Source organism: Salvelinus alpinus, chromosome 4 (assembly GCF_045679555.1).
Source record: "Salvelinus alpinus chromosome 4, SLU_Salpinus.1, whole genome shotgun sequence".
Classification (NCBI taxonomy): Eukaryota; Metazoa; Chordata; class Actinopteri; order Salmoniformes; family Salmonidae; genus Salvelinus; species Salvelinus alpinus.
In genome coordinates this window covers 11358080-11384790 of record NC_092089.1, presented here as the reverse complement: position 1 = coordinate 11384790, position 26711 = coordinate 11358080, and the positions used below count along the sequence as shown (strand labels likewise).

General features: G+C 50.3%; 2 protein-coding genes across 2 annotated transcripts in view; both read right to left on the bottom strand.

Annotated features, from left to right (window-relative positions):
• LOC139572868 (CUB and sushi domain-containing protein 3-like) overlaps positions 1–26711 on the bottom strand; it is a 1528140-nt gene that overhangs the window by 1068786 nt on the left and 432643 nt on the right. The window lies entirely within an intron of this gene.
• On the bottom strand, positions 10217–26684 carry LOC139572852 (CUB and sushi domain-containing protein 3-like). The gene is made up of 4 exons (XM_071395662.1): positions 26486–26684; positions 24562–24756; positions 22063–22201; positions 10217–10936 (listed from the first exon to the last, which is right to left on the bottom strand). Exons 1-4 carry the CDS (start codon positions 26682–26684, stop codon positions 10603–10605), a joined length of 867 nt encoding a protein of 288 aa, XP_071251763.1. The 3' UTR covers positions 10217–10602.

The following is a 26711-nucleotide window of genomic DNA, read 5'->3' as shown; positions in this document are numbered from 1 at the left end:
TCATATACCCAACCCACCCCCCTCACCTCATATACCCAACCCACCCCCCTCACCTCATATACCCAACCCACCCCCCTCACCTCATATACCCAACCCACCCCCCTCACCTCATATACCCAACCCACCCCCCTCACCTCATATACCCAACCCACCCCCCTCACCTCATATACCCAACCCACCCCCCTCACCTCATATACCCAACACCCCCCTCACCTCATATACCCAACACCCCCCTCACCTCATATACCCAACCCACCCCTCACCTCATATACCCAACCCACCCCTCACCTCATATACCCAACCCACCCCCCTCACCTCATATACCCAACCCACCCCCCTCACCTCATATACCCAACCCACCCCCCTCACCTCATATACCCAACACCCCCCTCACCTCATATACCCAACCCACCCCCCTCACCTCATATACCCAACCCACCCCCCTCACCTCATATACCCAACCCACCCCCCTCACCTCATATACCCAACCCACCCCCCTCACCTCATATACCCAACCCACCCCCCTCACCTCATATACCCAACCCACCCCCCTCACCTCATATACCCAACCCACCCCCCTCACCTCATATACCCAACCCACCCCGCTCACCTCATATACCCAACCCACCCCCCTCACCTCATATACCCAACACCCCCCTCACCTCATATACCCAACCCACCCCCCTCACCTCATATACCCAACCCACCCCCCTCACCTCATATACCCAACCCACCCCCCTCACCTCATATACCCAACCCACCACAATCACCTCATATACCCAACCCACCCCCCTCACCTCATATACCCAACACACACCCCTCACCTCATATACCCAACACACCCCCCTCACCTCATATACCCAACACACCCCCCTCACCTCATATACCCAACCCACCCCCCTCACCTCATATACCCAACCCACCCCAATCACCTCATATACCCAACCCACCCCCCTCACCTCATATACCCAACACACCCCAATCACCTCATATACCCAACCCACCCCCCTCACCTCATATACCCAACCCACCCCCCTCACCTCATATACCCAACCCACCCCAATCACCTCATATACCCAACCCACCCCCCTCACCTCATATACCCAACACACCCCCCTCACCTCATATACCCAACCCACCCCAATCACCTCATATACCCAACCCACCCCCCTCACCTCATATACCCAACACACCCCAATCACCTCATATACCCAACCCACCCCCCTCACCTCATATACCCAACCCACCCCCCTCACCTCATATACCCAACCCACCCCCCTCACCTCATATACCCAACCCACCCCCCTCACCTCATATACCCAACACACCCCCCTCACCTCATATACCCAACACACCCCCCTCACCTCATATACCCAACCCACCCCCCTCACCTCATATACCCAACCCACCCCAATCACCTCATATACCCAACCCACCCCCCTCACCTCATATACCCAACACACCCCAATCACCTCATATACCCAACCCACCCCCCTCACCTCATATACCCAACCCACCCCCCTCACCTCATATACCCAACCCACCCCAATCACCTCATATACCCAACCCACCCCCCTCACCTCATATACCCAACCCACCCCCCTCACCTCAATTACCCAACCCACCCCCATCACCTCATATACCCAACCCACCCCAATCACCTCATATACCCAACCCACCCCCCTCACCTCATATACCCAACCCACCCCCCTCACTTCATATACCCAACCCACCCCCCTCACCTCATATACCCAACCCACCCCCCTCACCTCATATACCCAACCCACCCCCCTCACCTCATATACCCAACCCACCCCCCTCACCTCATATACCCAACCCACCCCCTCACCTCATATACCCAACCCACCCCCCTCACCTCATATACCCAACCCACCCCCCTCACCTCATATACCCAACCCACCCCAATCACCTCATATACCCAACACACCCCAATCACCTCATATACCCAACACACCCCAATCACCTCATATACCCAACACACCCCAATCACCTCATATACCCAACCCACCCCAATCACCTCATATACCCAACCCACCCCAATCACCTCATATACCCAACCCACCCCCCTCACCTCATATACCCAACCCACCCCCCTCACCTCATATACCCAACCCACCCCCCTCACCTCATATACCCAACCCACCCCCTCACCTCATATACCCAACCCACCCCCCTCACCTCATATACCCAACCCACCCCCCTCACCTCATATACCCAACCCACCCCCTTCACCTCATATACCCAACCCACCCCAATCACCTCATATACCCAACACACCCCAATCACCTCATATACCCAACACACCCCAATCACCTCATATACCCAACACACCCCAATCACCTCATATACCCAACCCACCCCAATCACCTCATATACCCAACCCAATCACCTCATATACCCAACCCACCCCAATCACCTCATATACCCAACCCACCTCCCTCACCTCATATACCCAACCCACCCCAATCACCTCATATACCCAACACACCCCAATCACCTCATATACCCAACACACCCCAATCACCTCATATACCCAACACACCCCAATCACCTCATATACCCAACACACCCCAATCAACTCATATACCCAACACACCCCAATCACCTCATATACCCAACCCACCCCAATCACCTCATATACCCAACCCACCCCAATCACCTCATATACCCAACCCACCCCCCTCACCTCATATACCCAACCCACCCCCCTCACCTCATATACCCAACCCACCCCCCTCACCTCATATACCCAACCCACCCCCCTCACCTCATATACCCAACCCACCCCCCTCACCTCATATACCCAACCCCCCCCCTCACCTCATATACCCAACCCACCCCCCTCACCTCATATACCCAACCCACCCCCCTCACCTCATATACCCAACCCACCCCCCTCACCTCATATACCCAACCCACCCCCCTCACCTCATATACCCAACCCACCCCAATCACCTCATATACCCAACCCACCCCAATCACCTCATATACCCAACCCACCCCAATCACCTCATATACCCAACCCACCCCCCTCACCTCATATACCCAACCCACCCCAATCACCTCATATACCCAACACACCCCAATCACCTCATATACCCAACACACCCCAATCACCTCATATACCCAACACACCCCAATCACCTCATATACCCAACACACCCCAATCACCTCATATACCCAACCCACCCCAATCACCTCATATACCCAACCCACCCCAATCACCTCATATACCCAACCCACCCCCCTCACCTCATATACCCAACCCACCCCCCTCACCTCATATACCCAACCCACCCCCCTCACCTCATATACCCAACCCACCCCCCTCACCTCATATACCCAACCCACCCCCCTCACCTCATATACCCAACCCACCCCCCTCACCTCATATACCCAACCCACCCCCCTCACCTCATATACCCAACACACCCCAATCACCTCATATACCCAACCCACCCCCCTCACCTCATATACCCAACCCACCCCCCTCACCTCATATACCCAACCCACCCCCCTCACCTCATATACCCAACCCACCCCCCTCACCTCATATACCCAACCCACCCCCCTCACCTCATATACCCAACCCACCCCCCTCACCTCATATACCCAACCCACCCCCCTCACCTCATATACCCAACCCACCCCCCTCACCTCATATACCCAACCCACCCCCCTCACCTCATATACCCAACCCACCCCCCTCACCTCATATACCCAACACCCCCCTCACCTCATATACCCAACACCCCCCTCACCTCATATACCCAACCCACCCCTCACCTCATATACCCAACCCACCCCTCACCTCATATACCCAACCCACCCCCCTCACCTCATATACCCAACCCACCCCCCTCACCTCATATACCCAACACCCCCCTCACCTCATATACCCAACACCCCCCTCACCTCATATACCCAACCCACCCCCCTCACCTCATATACCCAACCCACCCCCCTCACCTCATATACCCAACCCACCCCCCTCACCTCATATACCCAACCCACCCCCCTCACCTCATATACCCAACACCCCCCTCACCTCATATACCCAACCCACCCCCCTCACCTCATATACCCAACCCACCCCCCTCACCTCATATACCCAACCCACCCCCCTCACCTCATATACCCAACCCACCCCCCTCACCTCATATACCCAACACCCCCCTCACCTCATATACCCAACCCACCCCCCTCACCTCATATACCCAACCCACCCCCCTCACCTCATATACCCAACACCCCCCTCACCTCATATACCCAACCCACCCCCCTCACCTCATATACCCAACCCACCCCCCTCACCTCATATACCCAACCCACCCCCCTCACCTCATATACCCAACCCACCCCCCTCACCTCATATACCCAACCCACCCCCCTCACCTCATATACCCAACCCACCCCAATCACCTCATATACCCAACCCACCCCCCTCACCTCATATACCCAACCCACCCCAATCACCTCATATACCCAACCCACCCCCCTCACCTCATATACCCAACCCACCCCAATCACCTCATATACCCAACCCACCCCCCTCACCTCATATACCCAACCCACCCCCCTCACCTCATATACCCAACCCACCCCCCTCACCTCATATACCCAACACCCCCCTCACCTCATATACCCAACACCCCCCTCACCTCATATACCCAACCCACCCCTCACCTCATATACCCAACCCACCCCTCACCTCATATACCCAACCCACCCCCCTCACCTCATATACCCAACCCACCCCCCTCACCTCATATACCCAACCCACCCCCCTCACCTCATATACCCAACACCCCCCTCACCTCATATACCCAACCCACCCCCCTCACCTCATATACCCAACCCACCCCCCTCACCTCATATACCCAACCCACCCCCCTCACCTCATATACCCAACCCACCCCCCTCACCTCATATACCCAACACCCCCCTCACCTCATATACCCAACCCACCCCCCTCACCTCATATACCCAACCCACCCCCCTCACCTCATATACCCAACCCACCCCCCTCACCTCATATACCCAACCCACCCCCCTCACCTCATATACCCAACCCACCCCCCTCACCTCATATACCCAACCCACCCCCCTCACCTCATATACCCAACCCACCCCCCTCACCTCATATACCCAACCCACCCCCCTCACCTCATATACCCAACCCACCCCCCTCACCTCATATACCCAACCCACCCCCCTCACCTCATATACCCAACCCACCCCCCTCACCTCATATACCCAACCCACCCCCCTCACCTCATATACCCAACACCCCCCTCACCTCATATACCCAACCCACCCCCCTCACCTCATATACCCAACCCACCCCCCTCACCTCATATACCCAACCCACCCCCCTCACCTCATATACCCAACCCACCCCCCTCACCTCATATACCCAACCCACCCCAATCACCTCATATACCCAACCCACCCCAATCACCTCATATACCCAACCCACCCCAATCACCTCATATACCCAACCCACCCCAATCACCTCATATACCCAACCCACCCCAATCACCTCATATACCCAACCCACCCCAATCACCTCATATACCCAACCCACCCCAATCACCTCATATACCCAACCCACCCCAATCACCTCATATACCCAACCCACCCCAATCACCTCATATACCCAACCCACCCCAATCACCTCATATACCCAACCCACCCCAATCACCTCATATACCCAACCCACCCCAATCACCTCATATACCCAACCCACCCCAATCACTCCCTGATTTGACTGTTTTTTTACATTATACTTCCACCCTATGAGGTCATAATAATACTTGGAAATTCCCTTTTTGTGTAGGAGCAGTTTGAATAAAATGCCTGGAATTTCATCCTGTTCAGGTGGGTTAGGCCTACTTTATGACGTCATAAGGAGATCTCTTTATAATAGACCAATGGCTGTTCACCTGGGTAAGGGGGGTGGGCTCTAGAACATCCTTATCAGCCAATCAAGGCTGTGTATGTAAATATCTTCACATTTGTTTCCTCATTTTTAAAGGCCAACGGAGGCTGAGGAAAATAAATGATACAAAATATATGTTGGAGTTATTTTCATGAAATAAACACACAGTGATGATTAAAAAAAATAAAATGACAGACTGCATGAGAGCTTTAAGAAAAGTATCCTAATTCTAACAGCTGTATGATATTTCATATCTGGCTGATCAGCCTAGGCTAGATCTAACAGCTGTATGATTTTTCATATCTGGCTGATCAGCCTGGGCTAGATCTAACAGCTGTATGATATTTCATATCTGGCTGATCAGCCTGGGCTAGATCTAACAGCTGTATGATATTTCATATCTGGCTGATCAGACTAGGCTAGATCTAACAGCTGTATGATATTTAATATCTGGCTGATCAGCCTAGGCTAGATCTAACAGCTGTATGATATTAATATCTGGCTGATCAGCCTGGGCTAGATCTAACAGCTGTATGATATTTAATATCTGTCTGATCAGCCTAGGCTAGATCTAACAGCTGTATAATATTTAATATCTGGCTGATCAGCCTTGGCTAGATGTAACAGCTGTATGATATTTAATATCTGGCTGATCAGCCTGGGCTAGATCTAACAGCTGTATGATATTTAATATCTGGCTGATCAGCCTAGGCTAGATCTAACAGCTGTATGATATTAATATCTGGCTGATCAGCCTGGGCTAGATCTAACAGCTGTATGATATTAATATCTGGCTGATCAGCCTGGGCTAGATCTAACAGCTGTATGATATTAATATCTGGCTGATCAGCCTTGGCTAGATCTAACAGCTGTATGATATTTAATATCTGGCTGATCAGCCTAGGCTAGATCTAACAGCTGTATGATATTTCATATCTGGCTGATCAGGCTAGATCTAACAGCTGTATGATATTAATATCTGGCTGATCAGCCTGGGCTAGAATTAACAGCTGTATGATATGTAATATCTGGCTGATCAGCCTGGGCTAGATCTAACAGCTGTATGATATTTAATATCTGGCTGATCAGCCTGGGCTAGATCTAACAGCTGTATGATATGTAATATCTGGCTGATCAGCCTGGGCTAGATCTAACATCTGTAATGATATTTAATATCTGGCTGATCAGCCTAGGCTAGATCTAACAGCTGTATGATATTTAATATCTGTCTGATCAGCCTGGGCTAGATCTAACAGCTGTAATGATATTTAATATCTGGCTGATCAGCCTGGGCTAGATCTAACATCTGTAATGATATTTAATATCTGGCTGATCAGCCTAGGCTAGATCTAACAGCTGTATGATATTTAATATCTGTTTGATCAGCCTGGGCTAGATCTAACAGCTGTAATGATATTTAATATCTGGCTGATCAGCCTGGGCTAGATCTAACAGCTGTATGATATTAATATCTGGCTGATCAGCCTGGGCTAGATCTAACAGCTGTATGATATGTAATATCTGGCTGATCAGCCTGGGCTAGATCTAACAGCTGTATGATATTTAATATCTGGCTGATCAGCCTGGGCTAGATCTAACAGCTGTATGATATTTCCTATCTGGCTGATCAGCCTAGGCTAGATCTAACAGCTGTATGATATTTAATATCTGGCTGATCAGCCAAGGCTAGATCTAACAGCTGTATGATATTTAATATCTGTCTGATCAGCCTGGGCTAGATCTAACAGCTGTATGATATTTAATATCTGGCTGATCAGCCTAGGCTAGATCTAACAGCTGTATAATATTTCATATCTGGCTGATCAGCCTAGGCTAGATCTAACAGCTGTATGATATTAATATCTGGCTGATCAGCCTGGGCTAGATCTAACAGCTGTATGATATTTAATATCTGGCTGATCAGCCTAGGCTAGATCTAACAGCTGTATAATATTTAATATCTGGCTGATCAGCCTTGGCTAGATCTAACAGCTGTATGATATTTAATATCTGGCTGATCAGCCTGGGCTAGATCTAACAGCTGTATGATATTTAATATCTGGCTGATCAGCCTAGGCTAGATCTAACAGCTGTATGATATTAATATCTGGCTGATCAGCCTGGGCTAGATCTAACAGCTGTATGATATTTAATATCTGGCTGATCAGCCTAGGCTAGATCTAACAGCTGTATGATATTTAATATCTGGCTGATCAGCCTAGGCTAGATCTAACAGCTGTATGATATTTCATATCTGGCTGATCAGGCTAGATCTAACAGCTGTATGATATTAATATCTGGCTGATCAGCCTAGGCTAGATCTAACAGCTGTATGATATGTAATATCTGGCTGATCAGCCTAGGCTAGATCTAACACCTGTATGATATGTAATATCTGGCTGATCAGCCTGGGCTAGATCTAACAGCTGTGTGATATTTAATATCTGGCTGATCAGCCTAGGCTAGATCTAACAGCTGTATGATATGTAATATCTGGCTGATCAGCCTGGGCTAGATCTAACAGCTGTATGATATTTAATATCTGGCTGATCAGCCTGGGCTAGATCTAACAGCTGTATGATATTTAATATCTGGCTGATAAGCCTAGGCTAGATCTAACAGTTGTATAATATTAATATCTGGCTGATCAGCCTAGGCTAGATCTAACAGCTGTATGATATGTAATATCTGGCTGATCAGCCTAGGCTAGATCTAACAGCTGTATGATATGTAATATCTGGCTGATCAGCCTGGGCTAGATCTAACAGCTGTATGATATTAATATCTGGCTGATCAGCCTAGGCTAGATCTAACACCTGTATGATATTTAATATCTGGCTGATCAGCCTGGGCTAGATCTAACAGCTGTATGATATGTAATATCTGGCTGATCAGCCTAGGCTAGATCTAACAGCTGTATGATATTAATATCTGGCTGATCAGCCTGGGCTAGATCTAACAGCTGTATGATATGTAATATCTGGCTGATCAGCCTAGGCTAGATCTAACAGCTGTATGATATTTAATATCTGGCTGATCAGCCTAGGCTAGATCTAACAGCTGTATAATATTAATATCTGGCTGATCAGCCTAGGCTAGATCTAACAGCTGTATGATATGTAATATCTGGCTGATCAGCCTAGGCTAGATCTAACAGCTGTATGATATGTAATATCTGGCTGATCAGCCTGGGCTAGATCTAACAGCTGTATGATATGTAATATCTGGCTGATCAGCCTGGGCTAGATCTAACAGCTGTATGATATTAATATCTGGCTGATCAGCCTAGGCTAGATCTAACACCTGTATGATATTTAATATCTGGCTGATCTGTTGTTATACAGTTTATTTTGTGTTTTCTTCCCATATAATTTAAAATATACAGTATTATACCTACAACTCAGCGGAATGTGTTTTAAATATAAAGTGGTTTTGGCAACGAGGATTTTATCTGCTTCCCCAGAGTTTCTATTGTATTATTAACTGTACGTTTGTTTATTCCATGTGTAACTCTGTGTTGTTGTTTGTGTCGCACTGCTTTGTTTTATCTTGGCCAGGTCGCAGTTGTAAATGAGAACTTGTTCTCAACTGGCCTACCTGGTTATTAAATAAAGGTGAAATTTAAAAAAAAATCAAAATAAAAAGAGTCAGATGAACTTGTGGATACCATTGTTATGCCTCTTTGTCCAGTATGAAGGAAGTTAGAGGTAGTATCGCAAGCCAATGCTAACTAGCGTTAGCGCAATGACTAAAAGTCTATGGGTATCTGCTAGCATGCTGGTTCTTTCCTCGGGCGTTATTGAGTCTGTTTATATGTTTCATGTCCTTACGCTACTCGTGTTTCTTGTTTTGTTCCTAGTTCGTTTATTTATTAGATTCACTCCCTGTACTTTCTTCTCGTTTATTATCAAGTTACAATAGCAGTGTGTTGAGCTAACTAGGGGTCCCACAGATCATTTTATGGTAGAGAAAATGTCACTCATTCTGTTCATTTTAGCAGCCGAAATGCTTTCCAGAGCAAGTACAGGAAGTCAGTTTATTCTACAGGACGTCAGGAAGTCCGTTTATTCTACAGGACGTCAGGAAGTCAGTTTATTCTACAGGAAGTCAGGAAGTCAGTTTATTCTACAGGAAGTCAGGAAGTCAGTTTATTCTACAGGAAGTCAGGAAGTCAGTTTATTCTACAGGAAGTCAGGAAGTCAGTTTATTCTACAGGAAGTCGGGAAATCAGTTTATTCTACAGGAAGTCGGGAAGTCAGTTTATTCTACAGGAAGTCAGGAAGTCAGTTTATTCTGCAGGAAGTCAGGAAGTCAGTTTATTCTACAGGAAGTCAGTTTATTCTACAGGAAGTCAGGAAATCAGTTTATTCTACAGGAAGTCAGGAAGTCAGTTTATTCTACAGGAAGTCAGGAAGTCAGTTTATTCTACACTCTACGACACAGATATAACTCAGGCTACCTACTGTACATCATAAGTAGGGCCCGTCGTGGCCCTTACTAATCAGAGCTGTGTGTATGATTGCTACTTGTTTAGAATGAATCAAATCCAGTCTCATAGGGTCTCATTAAGAGTTGAGACAAATCTGTACATACACAACTCAGACTTTCACATAAATCATTCATTGACTTCAATAAAACTCTCAAGATAAAGGGTTTGGAAATAGAGCTCGTTGTTGTCTCAACCTCTTTTCATTAATTGATATCAATGGGAGACTTGTACCATATATGTGTTTGTCAGAACACCAGTCATAACGCCCACACAAAAAATATCTTGTTATAATCTCACTCTCGTAGAAGATCTTGAAGCCGCTGTTGGATCTGCTGTTGTCGGTGGTGAAGAGGAGGTAGATGAAGTTACTACTGCTGAACAGGAACTGGGGGACCTGGGACCCGTTGAACGAGCCAATCAGAGGCGAGAGCAGGTTGGGACCATCATGCACCTCCAGGAAGTCATAGCTGAGCTCTGTCTGGAACCTGACACACAGGGAAAGAGAAAAGATGGAAGGGAAGAGAAAGTGAAGAAAAGTGAAGTGGAAGAGGAAGAGGAGAGGAGAGGAGAGGAGAGAAGAGGAAGTGGAGACGAGACGAGATGAGACGAGAGGAGAGGAGAGGAAGTGGAGAGAAGAGGAGAGGAAGTGGAAGTGGAGAGAAGAGGAGAGGGAGTGGAGAGGAAGTGGAGAGGAAGTGGAGAGGAGAGGAGAGGAGAGGAGAGGAGAGGAGAGGAGAGGAAGTGGAGACGAGACGAGACGAGACGAGAGGAAGTGGAGAGTGGAGAGAAGAGGAGAGGAAGTGGAAGTGGAGAGGAGAGGAGAGGAAGTGGAGAGGAGAGGAAGTGGAGAGGAGAGGAGAGGAAGTAGAGAGGAGAGGAGAGGAAGAGGAGAGAAGAGGAGAGGAGAGGAAGTGGAGAGGAAGTGGAGAGGAAGTGGAGAGAAGAGGAGAGGAGAGGAAGTGGAGAGAAGAGAAGAGGAGAGGAGAGGAGAGAGGAGAGGAGAGGAGAGGAGAGGAGAGGAGAGGAGAGGAAGAGGAGAGGAGAGGAGAGGAGAGGAGAGGAGAGGAGAGGAAATGGAGAGAAGGTGGAGAGAAGAGGAGAGGAAGTGGAGGGAAGAGGAGAAGGAGAGGAGAGGAAGTGGAGAGGAAGTGGAGAGGAAGTGGAGAGAAGAGAAGGAGAGAAGAGAAGGAGAGAAGAGGAGAGGAGAGGAGAGGAGAGAAGAGGAAGTGGAGACGAGACGAGACGAGAGGAGAGGAAAGGAGAGGAAGTGGAGAGTGGAGAGAAGAGGAGAGGAAGTGGAGAGAAGAGGAGAGGGAGTGGAGAGGAAGTGGAGAGGAGAGGAGAGGAGAGGAGAGGAAGTGGAGAGAAGAGGAGAGGAAGTGGAGAGGAGAGGAAGTGGAGGGAAGAGGAGAAGGAGAGGAGAGGAAGTGGAGAGGAAGTGGAGAGAAGAGAAGGAGAGAAGAGAAGGAGAGGAGAGGAGAGGAGAGGAGAGGAGAGGAGAGGAGAGGAGAGGAAAAGGAGGAAAAGGAGGAAAAGGAGGAAAAGGAGGAAGAGAAGGTACAGGTATCGTGGCTTGTGTGCAGGTATAAGTCTGATTTGTCGGTTTGAAACCGTAAGCAGTTCATTCTTTCTTTCATTAATTACTTAATTACTTCCTCCACCCATCCATCCGTCCATCCATCCACCCATCCCTCTACCCAATCATCCGTTCTTATGTCCGTTGTCCATCCACCCATCCATCCACCCACCCACCCATCCATCCATCCACCCACCCACCCATCCATCCATCCATCCACCCACCCACCCATCCACCCATCTACCCATCCACCCATCTACCCATCCATCCATCCATCCACCCATCTACCCATCTACCCATCCATCCATCTACCCATCCACCCATCTACCCATCCAGCCATCCACCCATCTACCCACCCACCCATCTACCCATCCATCCATCTACCCATCCACCCACCCACCCATCTACCCATCCACCCATCTACCCATCCATCCATCTACCCATCCACCCACCCACCCATCTACCCATCCACCCATCTACCCATCCATCCATCCACCCATCCATCTACCCATCCACCCACCCATCCATCCATCCATCCATCTACCCCTCCATCCATCTACCCATCCACCCATCTACCCATCCATCCACCCATCTACCCATCTACCCATCTACCCATCTACCCATCCACCCATCTACCCATCCATCCATCCACCCATCTACCCATCCACCCATCTACCCATCCATCCATCCACCCATCTACCCATCCACCCATCCACCCATCCATCCACCCACCCACCCATCCATCCATCCATCCACCCACCCATCCACCCATCTACCCATCCATCCATCCATCCATCTACCCCTCCATCCATCTACCCATCCACCCATCTACCCATCCATCTACCCATCCACCCATCTACCCATCTACCCATCCATCCATCTACCCATCCACCCATCTACCCATCCAGCCATCCAGCCATCCACCCATCTACCCAACCACCCATCTACCCATCCATCCATCTACCCACCCACCCATCTACCCATCCACCCATCTACCCATCCATCCATCTACCCATCCACCCACCCATCCATCCATCTACCCATCCATCCATCTACCCATCCACCCACCCATCCATCTACCCATCCACCCACCCATCCATCCATCCATCTACCCATCCACCCATCTACCCATCCATCTACCCATCCACCCATCTACCCATCTACCCATCCACCCATCTACCCACCCACCCATCTACCCATCCATCCATCTACCCATCCACCCACCCACCCATCCATCCATCTACCCATCCACCCACCCACCCATCTACCCATCCACCCATCTACCCATCCACCCACCCATCCATCTACCCATCCACCCATCTACCCATCTACCCATCCATCCATCTACCCATCCACCCATCTACCCATCCAGCCATCAACCCATCCATCCATCTACCCATCTACCCATCTACCCATCCATCCATCTACCCATCCATCCATCCACCCATCTACCCATCCACCCATCTACCCATCCATCCATCTACCCATCCACCCATCTACCCATCCATCCATCTACCCATCTACCCACCCACCCATCTACCCATCCATCCATCTACCCATCCATCCATCCATCCATCTACCCATCCACCCATCCACCCATCCACCCATCCACCCATCTACCCATCCACCCATCCACCCACCCATCTACCCACCCACCCATCTACCCATCTACCCATCCATCCATCCACCCATCTACCCATCCATCCATCTACCCATCCATCCATCCACCCATCCATCCATCTACCCATCTACCCATCTACCCATCCACCCATCTACCCATCTACCCATCTACCCATCCACCCATCTACCCATCCACCCATCCACCCATCTACCCATCCACCCATCTACCCATCCATCCATCCACCCATCTACCCATCTACCCATCCATCCACCCATCTACCCATCTACCCATCCACCCATCCACCCATCCATCCATCTACCCATCTACCCATCCATCCACCCATCTACCCATCTACCCATCTACCCATCCATCCATCCACCCATCCATCCATCCATCCATCTACCCATCTACCCATCTACCCATCTACCCATCTACCCATCCACCCATCCATCTACCCATCCATCCATCTACCCATCCACCCATCCACCCATCTACCCATCTACCCATCTACCCATCCACCCATCTACCCATCCATCCATCAATCTACCCATCCACCCATCTACCCATCCACCCATCTACCCATCCATCCACCCATCTACCCATCTACCCATCCACCCATCCACCCATCCATCCATCTACCCATCTACCCATCCATCCACCCATCTACCCATCTACCCATCTACCCATCCACCCATCCACCCATCCACCCATCCACCCATCTACCCATCCACCCATCCACCCATCCACCCATCTACCCATCCACCCATCCATCCATCTACCCATCTACCCATCTACCAATCTACCCATCCACCCATCCATCTACCCATCCATCCATCTACCCATCCACCCATCCACCCATCTACCCATCTACCCATCTACCCATCCACCCATCTACCCATCCATCCATCAATCTACCCATCCACCCATCTACCCATCCATCCATCTACCCATCCACCCATCCACCCATCTACCCATCTACCCATCTACCCATCCACCCATCTACCCATCCATCCATCAATCTACCCATCCACCCATCTACCCATCCATCCATCTACCCATCCATCCATCCACCCATCCATCCATCTACCCATCTACCCATCTACCCATCTACCCTTCCACCCATCCACCCATCTACCCATCCACCCATCCACCCATCTACCCATCTACCCATCTACCCTTCCACCCATCCACCCATCTACCCATCCACCCATCCACCCATCTACCCATCTACCCATCCACCCATCTACCCATCCACCCATCTACCCATCCATCCACCCATCTACCCATCTACCCATCCACCCATCCACCCATCCATCCATCTACCCATCTACCCATCCATCCACCCATCTACCCATCTACCCATCCACCCATCCACCCATCCACCCATCCACCCATCTACCCATCCACCCATCCACCCATCCACCCATCTACCCATCCACCCATCCATCCATCTACCCATCTACCCATCTACCAATCTACCCATCCACCCATCCATCTACCCATCCATCCATCTACCCATCCACCCATCCACCCATCTACCCATCTACCCATCCACCCATCTACCCATCCATCCATCAATCTACCCATCCACCCATCTACCCATCCATCCATCTACCCATCCATCCATCCACCCATCCATCCATCTACCCATCTACCCATCTACCCATCTACCCATCCACCCATCTACCCATCTACCCATCTACCCTTCCACCCATCCACCCATCTACCCATCCACCCATCCACCCATCTACCCATCTACCCATCTACCCTTCCACCCATCCACCCATCTACCCATCCACCCATCCACCCATCTACCCATCTACCCATCCACCCATCTACCCATCCATCCATCCACCCATCTACCCATCTACCCATCCATCCACCCATCTACCCATCTACCCATCCACCCATCCACCCATCTACCCATCCATCCATCTACCCATCCATCCATCTACCCATCCATCCATCTACCCATCCATCCATCCACCCATCCATCTACCCATCCACCCATCTACCCATCCATCTACCCATCTACCCATCTACCCATCCACCCATCTACCCATCCACCCATCCACCCATCCATCTACCCATCTACCCATCTACCCATCCATCTACCCATCCACCCATCTACCCATCCATCTACCCATCTACCCATCCATCCATCCACCCATCCATCCATCCATCCATCTACCCATCTACCCATCTACCCATCTACCCATCTACCCATCCACCCATCCATCTACCCATCCATCCATCTACCCATCCACCCATCCACCCATCTACCCATCTACCCATCTACCCATCCACCCATCTACCCATCCATCCATCAATCTACCCATCCACCCATCTACCCATCCACCCATCTACCCATCCATCCACCCATCTACCCATCTACCCATCCACCCATCCACCCATCCATCCATCTACCCATCTACCCATCCATCCATCTACCCATCCATCCATCTACCCATCCATCCATCCACCCATCCATCTACCCATCCACCCATCTACCCATCCATCTACCCATCTACCCATCTACCCATCCACCCATCTACCCATCCACCCATCCACCCATCCATCTACCCATCTACCCATCTACCCATCCATCTACCCATCCACCCATCTACCCATCCATCTACCCATCTACCCATCCATCCATCCACCCATCCATCCATCCATCCATCTACCCATCTACCCATCTACCCATCTACCCATCTACCCATCCACCCATCCATCTACCCATCCATCCATCTACCCATCCACCCATCCACCCATCTACCCATCTACCCATCTACCCATCCACCCATCTACCCATCCATCCATCAATCTACCCATCCACCCATCTACCCATCCACCCATCTACCCATCCATCCACCCATCTACCCATCTACCCATCCACCCATCCACCCATCCATCCATCTACCCATCTACCCATCCATCCACCCATCTACCCATCTACCCATCTACCCATCCATCCATCCACCCATCCACCCATCCACCCATCTACCCATCCACCCATCCACCCATCCACCCATCTACCCATCCACCCATCCATCCATCTACCCATCTACCCATCTACCCATCTACCCATCCACCCATCCATCTACCCATCCATCCATCTACCCATCCACCCATCCACCCATCTACCCATCTACCCATCTACCCATCCACCCATCTACCCATCCATCCATCAATCTACCCATCCACCCATCTACCCATCCATCCATCTACCCATCCATCCATCCACCCATCCATCCATCTACCCATCTACCCATCTACCCATCTACCCATCCACCCATCTACCCATCTACCCATCTACCCATCTACCCTTCCACCCATCCACCCATCTACCCATCCACCCATCCACCCATCTACCCATCTACCCATCTACCCTTCCACCCATCCACCCATCTACCCATCCACCCATCCACCCATCTACCCATCTACCCATCCACCCATCTACCCATCCATCCATCCACCCATCTACCCATCTACCCATCCATCTACCCATCTACCCATCCACCCATCCACCCATCTACCCATCCATCCATCTACCCATCCATCCATCTACCCATCCATCCATCTACCCATCCATCCATCCACCCATCCATCTACCCATCCACCCATCTACCCATCCATCTACCCATCTACCCATCTACCCATCCACCCATCTACCCATCCACCCATCCATCTACCCATCTACCCATCTACCCATCCATCCATCTACCCATCCATCCATCTACCCATCCATCCATCCACCCATCTACCCATCCACCCATCCACCCATCTACCCATCTACCCATCCACCCATCCATCTACCCATCCACCCATCTACCCATCCATCCATCTACCCATCCATCCATCCACCCATCCATCTACCCATCTACCCATCTACCCATCTACCCATCTACCCATCTACCCATACACCCATCTACCCATCCACCCATCCACCCATCCATCTACCCATCTACCCATCCATCCATCTACCCATCCACCCATCTACCCATCCACCCATCTACCCATCCATCCATCTACCCATCCATCCATCTACCCATCCATCCATCTACCCATCTACCCATCTACCCATCCACCCATCTACCCATCCACCCATCCACCCATCTACCCATCCACCCATCCATCCATCTACCCATCCACCCATCTACCCATCCATCCATCTACCCATCTACCCATCCATCCATCTACCCATCCACCCATCTACCCATCCACCCATCCACCCATCCATCCATCCACCCATCCATCCATCCACCCATCCACCCATCCACCCATCCACCCATCTACCCATCCATCCATCTACCCTTCTACCCATCTACCCATCCATCCATCTACCCATCCACCCATCCACCCATCTACCCATCTACCCATCCATCCATCTACCCATCCACCCATCCACCCATCTACCCATCTACCCATCCATCCATCTACCCATCCACCCATCCACCCATCCACCCATCCACCCATCTACCCATCCACCCATCCACCCATCCACCCATCTACCCATCTACCCATCCATCCATCTACACATCCACCCATCTACCCATCTACCCATCCACCCATCTACCCATCCACCCATCCACCCATCTACCCATCCACCCATCTACCCATCTACCCATCCACCCATCTACCCATCTACCCATCCATCCATCCACCCATCCATCCATCTACCCATCCACCCATCTACCCATCTACCCATCCACCCATCTACCCATCCACCCATCTACCCATCCACCCATCCATCCATCTACCCATCCACCCATCTACCCATCTACCCATCCACCCATCCACCCATCTACCCATCCACCCATCTACCCATCCATCCACCCATCTACCCATCCACCCATCCACCCATCTACCCATCTACCCATCCATCCACCCATCTACCCATCTACCCATCTACCCATCCATCCATCCACCCATCCACCCATCCACCCATCTACCCATCCACCCATCCATCCATCTACCCATCCACCCATCTACCCATCTACCCATCCACCCATCCACCCATCTACCCATCCACCCATCTACCCATCCATCCACCCATCTACCCATCTACCCATCCACCCATCCACCCATCCATCCATCTACCCATCTACCCATCTACCCATCCACCCATCTACCCATCTACCCATCTACCCATCTACCCATCTACCCATCTACCCATCCACCCATCTACCCATCCATCCATCAATCTACCCATCCACCCATCTACCCATCCACCCATCTACCCATCCATCCACCCATCTACCCATCTACCCATCCACCCATCCACCCATCCATCCATCTACCCATCTACCCATCCATCCACCCATCTACCCATCTACCCATCCATCCATCCACCCATCCACCCATCCACCCATCTACCCATCCACCCATCCACCCATCCACCCATCCACCCATCTACCCATCCACCCATCCATCCATCTACCCATCTACCCATCTACCCATCCACCCATCCATCTACCCATCCATCCATCTACCCATCCACCCATCCACCCATCTACCCATCTACCCATCTACCCATCCACCCATCTACCCATCCATCCATCAATCTACCCATCCACCCATCTACCCATCCATCCATCTACCCATCCATCCATCTACCCATCCATCCATCCACCCATCCATCCATCTACCCATCTACCCATCTACCCATCTACCCATCCACCCATCTACCCATCTACCCATCTACCCTTCCACCCATCCACCCATCTACCCATCCACCCATCCACCCATCTACCCATCTACCCATCCACCCATCTACCCATCTACCCATCTACCCATCCACCCATCTACCCATCCATCCATCCACCCATCTACCCATCTACCCATCCATCCACCCATCTACCCATCTACCCATCCACCCATCCACCCATCTACCCATCCATCCATCTACCCATCCATCCATCTACCCATCCATCCATCTACCCATCCATCCATCCACCCATCCATCTACCCATCCACCCATCTACCCATCCATCTACCCATCTACCCATCTACCCATCCACCCATCCACCCATCTACCCATCTACCCATCTACCCATCCATCCATCTACCCATCCATCCATCTACCCATCCATCCATCTACCCATCCATCCATCCACCCATCTACCCATCCACCCATCCACCCATCTACCCATCTACCCATCCACCCATCCATCTACCCATCCACCCATCTACCCATCCATCCATCTACCCATCCATCCATCCACCCATCCATCTACCCATCTACCCATCTACCCATCTACCCATCTACCCATCCACCCATCTACCCATCCACCCATCCACCCATCCATCTACCCATCTACCCATCCATCCATCTACCCATCCACCCATCTACCCATCCATCCATCTACCCATCCATCCATCTACCCATCCATCCATCTACCCATCTACCCATCTACCCATCCACCCATCTACCCATCCACCCATCCACCCATCTACCCATCCACCCATCCATCCATCTACCCATCCACCCATCCACCCATCTACCCATCCATCCATCTACCCATCTACCCATCCATCCATCTACCCATCCACCCATCTACCCATCCACCCATCCACCCATCCATCCATCCACCCATCCATCCATCCACCCATCCACCCATCCACCCATCCACCCATCCACCCATCTACCCATCCATCCATCTACCCTTCTACCCATCTACCCATCCATCCATCTACCCATCCACCCATCCACCCATCTACCCATCTACCCATCCATCCATCTACCCATCCACCCATCCACCCATCTACCCATCTACCCATCCACCCATCTACCCATCCACCCATCCACCCATCCACCCATCCACCCATCTACCCATCTACCCATCCACCCATCCACCCATCCACCCATCTACCCATCTACCCATCCATCCATCTACACATCCACCCATCTACCCATCTACCCATCCACCCATCTACCCATCCACCCATCCACCCATCTACCCATCCACCCATCTACCCATCTACCCATCCACCCATCTACCCATCTACCCATCCATCCATCCACCCATCCACCCATCCATCCATCTACCCATCCACCCATCTACCCATCCACCCATCTACCCATCCACCCATCTACCCATCCACCCATCTACCCATCCATCCATCTACCCATCCACCCATCTACCCATCTACCCATCCACCCATCCACCCATCTACCCATCTACCCATCCACCCATCTACCCATCTACCCATCCATCCATCTACCCATCCACCCATCTACCCATCCATCCATCTACCCATCCACCCATCCACCCATCTACCCATCCATCCATCTACCCATCCATCCATCTACCCATCCATCCATCTACCCATCCATCCATCCACCCATCCACCCATCTACCCATCCATCCATCTACCCATCCATCCATCTACCCATCCACCCATCCACCCATCCATCCACCCATCCATCCATCTACCCCCATCCACCCATCCACCCATCCATCTACCCATCCATCCATCTACCCATCCACCCATCCACCCATCCATCCACCCATCCATCCATCTACCCATCCACCCATCCACCCATCCATCCATCCATCCATCCATCCATCCACCCATCCATCCATCTACCCATCCACCCATCCATCCATCCACCCATCCACCCATCCAACCATCCATCCATCCATCCATCCATCCATCTACCCATCCACCCATCCACCCATCTACCCATCTACCCATCTACCCATCCATCCATCTACCCATCCACCCATCCACCCATCTACCCATCCACCCATCCACCCATCTACCCATCCATCCATCTACCCATCCACCCATCTACCCATCCACCCATCTACCCATCCACCCATCCACCCATCCTTCCTGACCAGAAATGCTTCACACAGCAATTGCTTCCAATATTTTTGTTGTTGTTGAGATCTCACCATTTTTTTAAATATGTATTTATTTATTTAATATAACCTTTATTGAATTAGTCAATTTAATTTCACAGGGCATATATCTGCTTTGGCCCTTCAGGCCTCTACAGTATGAAACAGATGACATCAGCCAGCCCAGAGCTCGACATCAATAACATTTTAAACAGTCTTCAGCCTACTGAGAGAAATACAATGCAGTCTATAGTAATTAATATAACATCTGAAATACAATACAGTAACAAGCCCCCATCCAGCCAAACAAAAGAACCCAACAGAATGTAACGGACAATTTGAAAGAGACACACTTTTGTCAATAACATTAATCTAAAATCTAAAGTACAGTCTAATCTGATTTGGGGATTGAGTTACATGCATCATCTGACTTTTGAAACCATTTCCCAGTCTAAAGCAAGGAACATCAACCTTTGGGAGAAAAAAAGTTTTATATTTTAGCCTCTGACTTTTTGGAGAATCAAATCCCTGTCTGGTTTCTGGCTGCTGTGCTGTCATACAGACCTGTCAAAACTGATCTTGACAGAGCGTCCGGGCGTCGCCTCCATGACCCACTCACAGCTGAGGGAGTCCTTGTAGTATCCAGGCCACCCTGGGGACAGGATCACTCCAGATGGAGCAGAGTAGTGGCCTCCACATGGAGCTATACAGGGTCAGGGAGGGGAGGGAGGGAGGGAGGGAGGGAGGGAGGGAGAGGGAGAGAGAGAGAGAGGGGTAGAGAGAAAGGGAGGGAGGGGAGTGAGAGAGAGAGAGAGGGAGGGAGGGGTAGAGAGAGAGGGAGGGAGGGGAGTGAGAGAGAGAGAGGGAGGGCGGGGTAGAGGGAGAGAGAGGGAGGGAGTGGTAGAGGGAGAGAGAGAGGGAGGGAGGGGAGAGAGAGAGAGGGGTAGAGAGAAAGGGAGGGAGGGGAGTGAGAAAGAGAGAGGGAGGGAGGGGTAGAGAGAGAGGGAGGGAGGGGAGTGAGAGAGAGAGAGGGAGGGAGGGGTAGAGGGAGAGAGAGGGAGGGAGGGGTAGAGGGAGAGAGAGGGAGGGAGGGAGAGAGAGGGAGGGAGGGGAGAGAGAGAGAGGGGTAGAGAGAGAGGGAGGGAGGGGAGTGAGAGAGAGAGAGGGAGGGCGGGGTAGAGGGAGAGAGAGGGAGGGAGTGAGAGAGAGAATATGATATAGTATCTACTTAGGTACTACATGGGTCAGGGTTGCATCCCAAATGGCATTCTATCCCCTAAATAGGGCACTACTTTAGACCAGGGCCCCATGTAGGGAATAGTGTAACATTTGGGACCGACCCAGGGAGAGACGGAGTCAGTTATCTGCTGTACTGTTAGAGCTGCTCACCTCCCTGCAACCTGAAGGACATGACCAACATACAGAGAGATGTGTCTACTGTAGCAGAGGAACCTCGTGTAGAGACAGAGAGATGTATCTACTGTAGCAGAGGAACCTCGTGTAGAGCCAGAGAGATGTATCTACTGTAGCAGAGGAACCCCGTGTAGAGTCAGAGAGATGTATCTACTGTAGCAGAGGAACCTCGTGTAGAGCCAGAGAGATGTATCTACTGTAGCAGAGGAACCTCGTGTAGAGTCAGAGAGATGTATCTACTGTAGCAGAGGAACCTCGTGTAGAGCCAGAGAGATGTATCTACTGTAGCAGAGGAACCTCGTGTAGAGTCAGAGAGATGTAGCAGAGGAACCTCGTGTAGAGCCAGAGAGATGTATCTACTGTAGCAGAGGAACCTCGTGTAGAGCCAGAGAGATGTATCTACTGTAGCAGAGGAACCTCGTGTAGAGCCAGAGAGATGTATCTACTGTAGCAGAGGAACCTCGTGTAGAGCCAGAGAGATGTATCTACTGTAGCAGAGGAACCTCGTGTAGAGTCAGAGAGATGTATCTACTGTAGCAGAGGAACCTCGTGTAGAGCCAGAGAGATGTATCTACTGTAGCAGAGGAACCTCGTGTAGAGTCAGAGAGATGTAGCAGAGGAACCTCGTGTAGAGCCAGAGAGATGTATCTACTGTAGCAGAGGAACCTCGTGTAGAGCCAGAGAGATGTATCTACTGTAGCAGAGGAACCTCGTGTAGAGCCAGAGAGATGTATCTACTGTAGCAGAGGAACCTCGTGTAGAGCCAGAGATCCTATCCAGGGGATAGACTGGAGACGTTTAACTTTGTATTGAGATGCAATGAATTAAAACCGAGTGTATTTCTACCTGCACTTGATAAAGTATAAAACCGTATAGAAAGTATGGAGGAATTATAATGTACCTATATACTTTGAAATAGCTGCCCCTTTTACGTCCTGCAAATTGACTTTGACAAACAGATTGGTTAAACATCTATACGTCACGGCCGATGCTGGAAGAAGCCCCAGGTGCAGCGTGGTCAGCGTTAATTTTTCCCATTTATTTTAGAAATGTCGCCAAACAAAACAACAAAACGAAAGACACAACCGTGAAGCCTACAGGCCATTAGTGCCACAAACAAAGTTAACTGCCCACAATCACAGGTGGGAAAAACAGGCTGCCTAAGTATGATTCCCAATCAGAGACAACGATAGACAGCTGTCCCTGATTGAGAACCATACCGGGGCCAAAAACATAGAAACACAAAATCATAGAAGTAAACGACATAGAATGCCCACCCCTCACACCCTGACCAAACCAAAAAGAGACATAAAAAAGGCTCTCTAAGGTCAGGGCGTGACAGTATAACTCTGTTGAATTGGGGAGATACCGACGTGGCCCTTGAACAAAAATAATTGTCCACTCTTACGACAATTATTATCATGGCTACAGCCCTGTTATCAGACACTTACAGGCACAGGAGGGGGTAACAATACATAGTTGATAGATAGAAAACATTCATGCTCTCTAATCCTCACATAATATCCTGTAAAATAACCTCACAAATCATCCTTTGTAGTCCTACCTTCACATGTCCTGGTACGGTATAACTGAAGGATATCGCTTTCCCCCCAATCCAATGGAAATGTTGGAATAATGAATGGTTGTTACCTTCACATTTAGGGATGGGTCCGCTCCACATGACCTTGCCCCCCTCCAGCTGGCAGGTGATAGTGTCAGTTCCCTGGGTCTTGATGAAACCCTCCTCACAAACCACAGAGACAGAGCTACCCAGCTGGAAACTGTCCCCGAAACGTCTGGCGTTCAGAGGGACGCCTGGGTCCGGACACTCGTTGTGGCCAAATGCTGAAGGGGAGGGAGGGAGAGAGAGGGAGAGAGGGAGAGAGGGAGAGAGGGAGAGAGAGAGAGAGGGATGGAGAGTGAGGGAGAGAGAGGGAGAGAGGGAGAGAGAGAGAGAGGGATGGAGAGGGAGGGAGAGAGAGAGAGAGAGAGAGGGATGGAGAGTGAGGGAGAGAGAGAGAGAGAGATGGAGAGTGAGGGAGAGAGAGAGAGAGAGATGGAGAGTGAGGGAGAGAGAGAGAGATGGAGAGAGATGGAGAGTGAGGGAGATGGAGAGAGATGGATAGAGAGAGAGATGGATAGAGAGAGAGAGATAGAGAGAGAGAGAGAGAGAGAGAGAGAGAGAGAGAGAGAGAGAGAGAGAGAGAGAGAGAGAGAGAGAGAGAGAGAGAGAGAGAGAGAGAGAGAGAGAGAGAGAGAGAGAGAGAGAGAGAGAGAGGGAGAGGGAGAGGGAGAGGGAACATGATATATAGTGTCTGATGAGAAATAAGGCCTTTCAAAAAGGCGGATAAAGAAAGATATGTGGAAAGAAAAGATAACTTTCTTTGCATGAAAAGATAAGATAACTCTCCCGCCGCTAGCCTACAGTAGGTCTCAGAACCCCACTACCTTCTCTAAGGGACGGCAGTGCCTTGACAGAGGAGAACAGACCCTACGGTGTCATTGTATTCAACCATATAATAACCCGGGATATTCATCCCCATTGAAACTGAGGGCCTTTCGTGTGCCGCCTCAGTTTCATCCGCTCGTACGGTAGAATTGTAAAACACACATAATGTAGTTGTCATTACATACGTACAGCAAATGACAATACCGTATATCTGGCCGTCAGTGACGTCTCAACAATATCAGACGTGTGACGCATCTGTTATTAAACAGAGCCTGGCGATAGAGTGGGGTTTTCATTGACAGGTTTGTTTTATAATATAACGTTGACACAACATTAATCCAACGTCTACCTGCCCTGTGAGTTTACTGATTAAATGTAGTTGATATTGAAGCTACAATGGTAGATAAAGTCACACATTATATACAATGAAACACAAGACTTTACATTTGTTTAAAAAATAATAATAATAAATATATATTAAAAAATACTTCAACGTTGTCCCATCCACTGGATAGCAGCAGTGAAATGTGTTGTTTTTACAGCGTCAGCCATAGTAGCCTGGTGCACCAACAGCAAAGTAGGGTTATAAGTGTCTTGCTCAAAGGCACATCGACAGATTTTTCACCTTGTCACCTCAAATATTCAAAAACAGCATCCTTTCGGTGACTGACCTGACGATAAGAGATGTTATGACTCATCTACTAGTACAGCCTTGTAACAGTGTGCCTTGCAAAATATGACATTGAACGAATGCTAAATCAACATATTTTACCAGTGGGGTACAATGACTCACAAGACTGTACACTTGTACGCTAAATCAACATATTTACCAGTGAGGTACAATGACTCACAAGACTGTACACTTGTACGCTAAATCAACATATTTTACCAGTGAGGTACAATGACTCACAAGACTGTACACTTGTACGCTAAATCAACATATTTACCAGTGAGGTACAATGACTCACAAGACTGTACACTTGTACGCTAAATCAACATATTTTACCGGTGGGGTACAATGACTCACAAGACTGTACACTTGGTCATCAATGCCTTCTCCCCCCCCCCCCCCCAAACAAAGTGACTTGTAAGACATGTGTGGTGGTAATAGAGCAGGTTACTGACTGCTGTAGGTGATGTTGAACCCTCGTCCGGACATGGAGTGGTCTGCCTGGAACCCCCCCCCCAAAACAAAGTGACTTGTATGACATGTGTGGTGGTAGTAGAGCAGGTTACTGACTGCTGTAGGTGATGTTGAACCCTCGTCCGGACATGGAGTGGTCTGCCTGGAACCCCCCCCAAAACAAAGTGACTTGTATGACATGTGTGGTGGTAGTAGAGCAGGTTACTG

Coding starts and splice junctions, on each gene's coding strand:
- LOC139572852 (XM_071395662.1), bottom strand. CDS start 26,684: ATGTCATACAAGTCACTTTGTTTTGGGGGGGGTTCCAGGCAGACCACT. Junction 24,757..26,485: donor GTTCAACATCACCTACAGCA/GTCAGTAACCTG, acceptor CCTCCCCTTCAG/CATTTGGCCACAACGAGTGT. Junction 10,937..22,062: donor GTCAAGATCAGTTTTGACAG/GTCTGTATGACA, acceptor CCTGTGTGTCAG/GTTCCAGACAGAGCTCAGCT.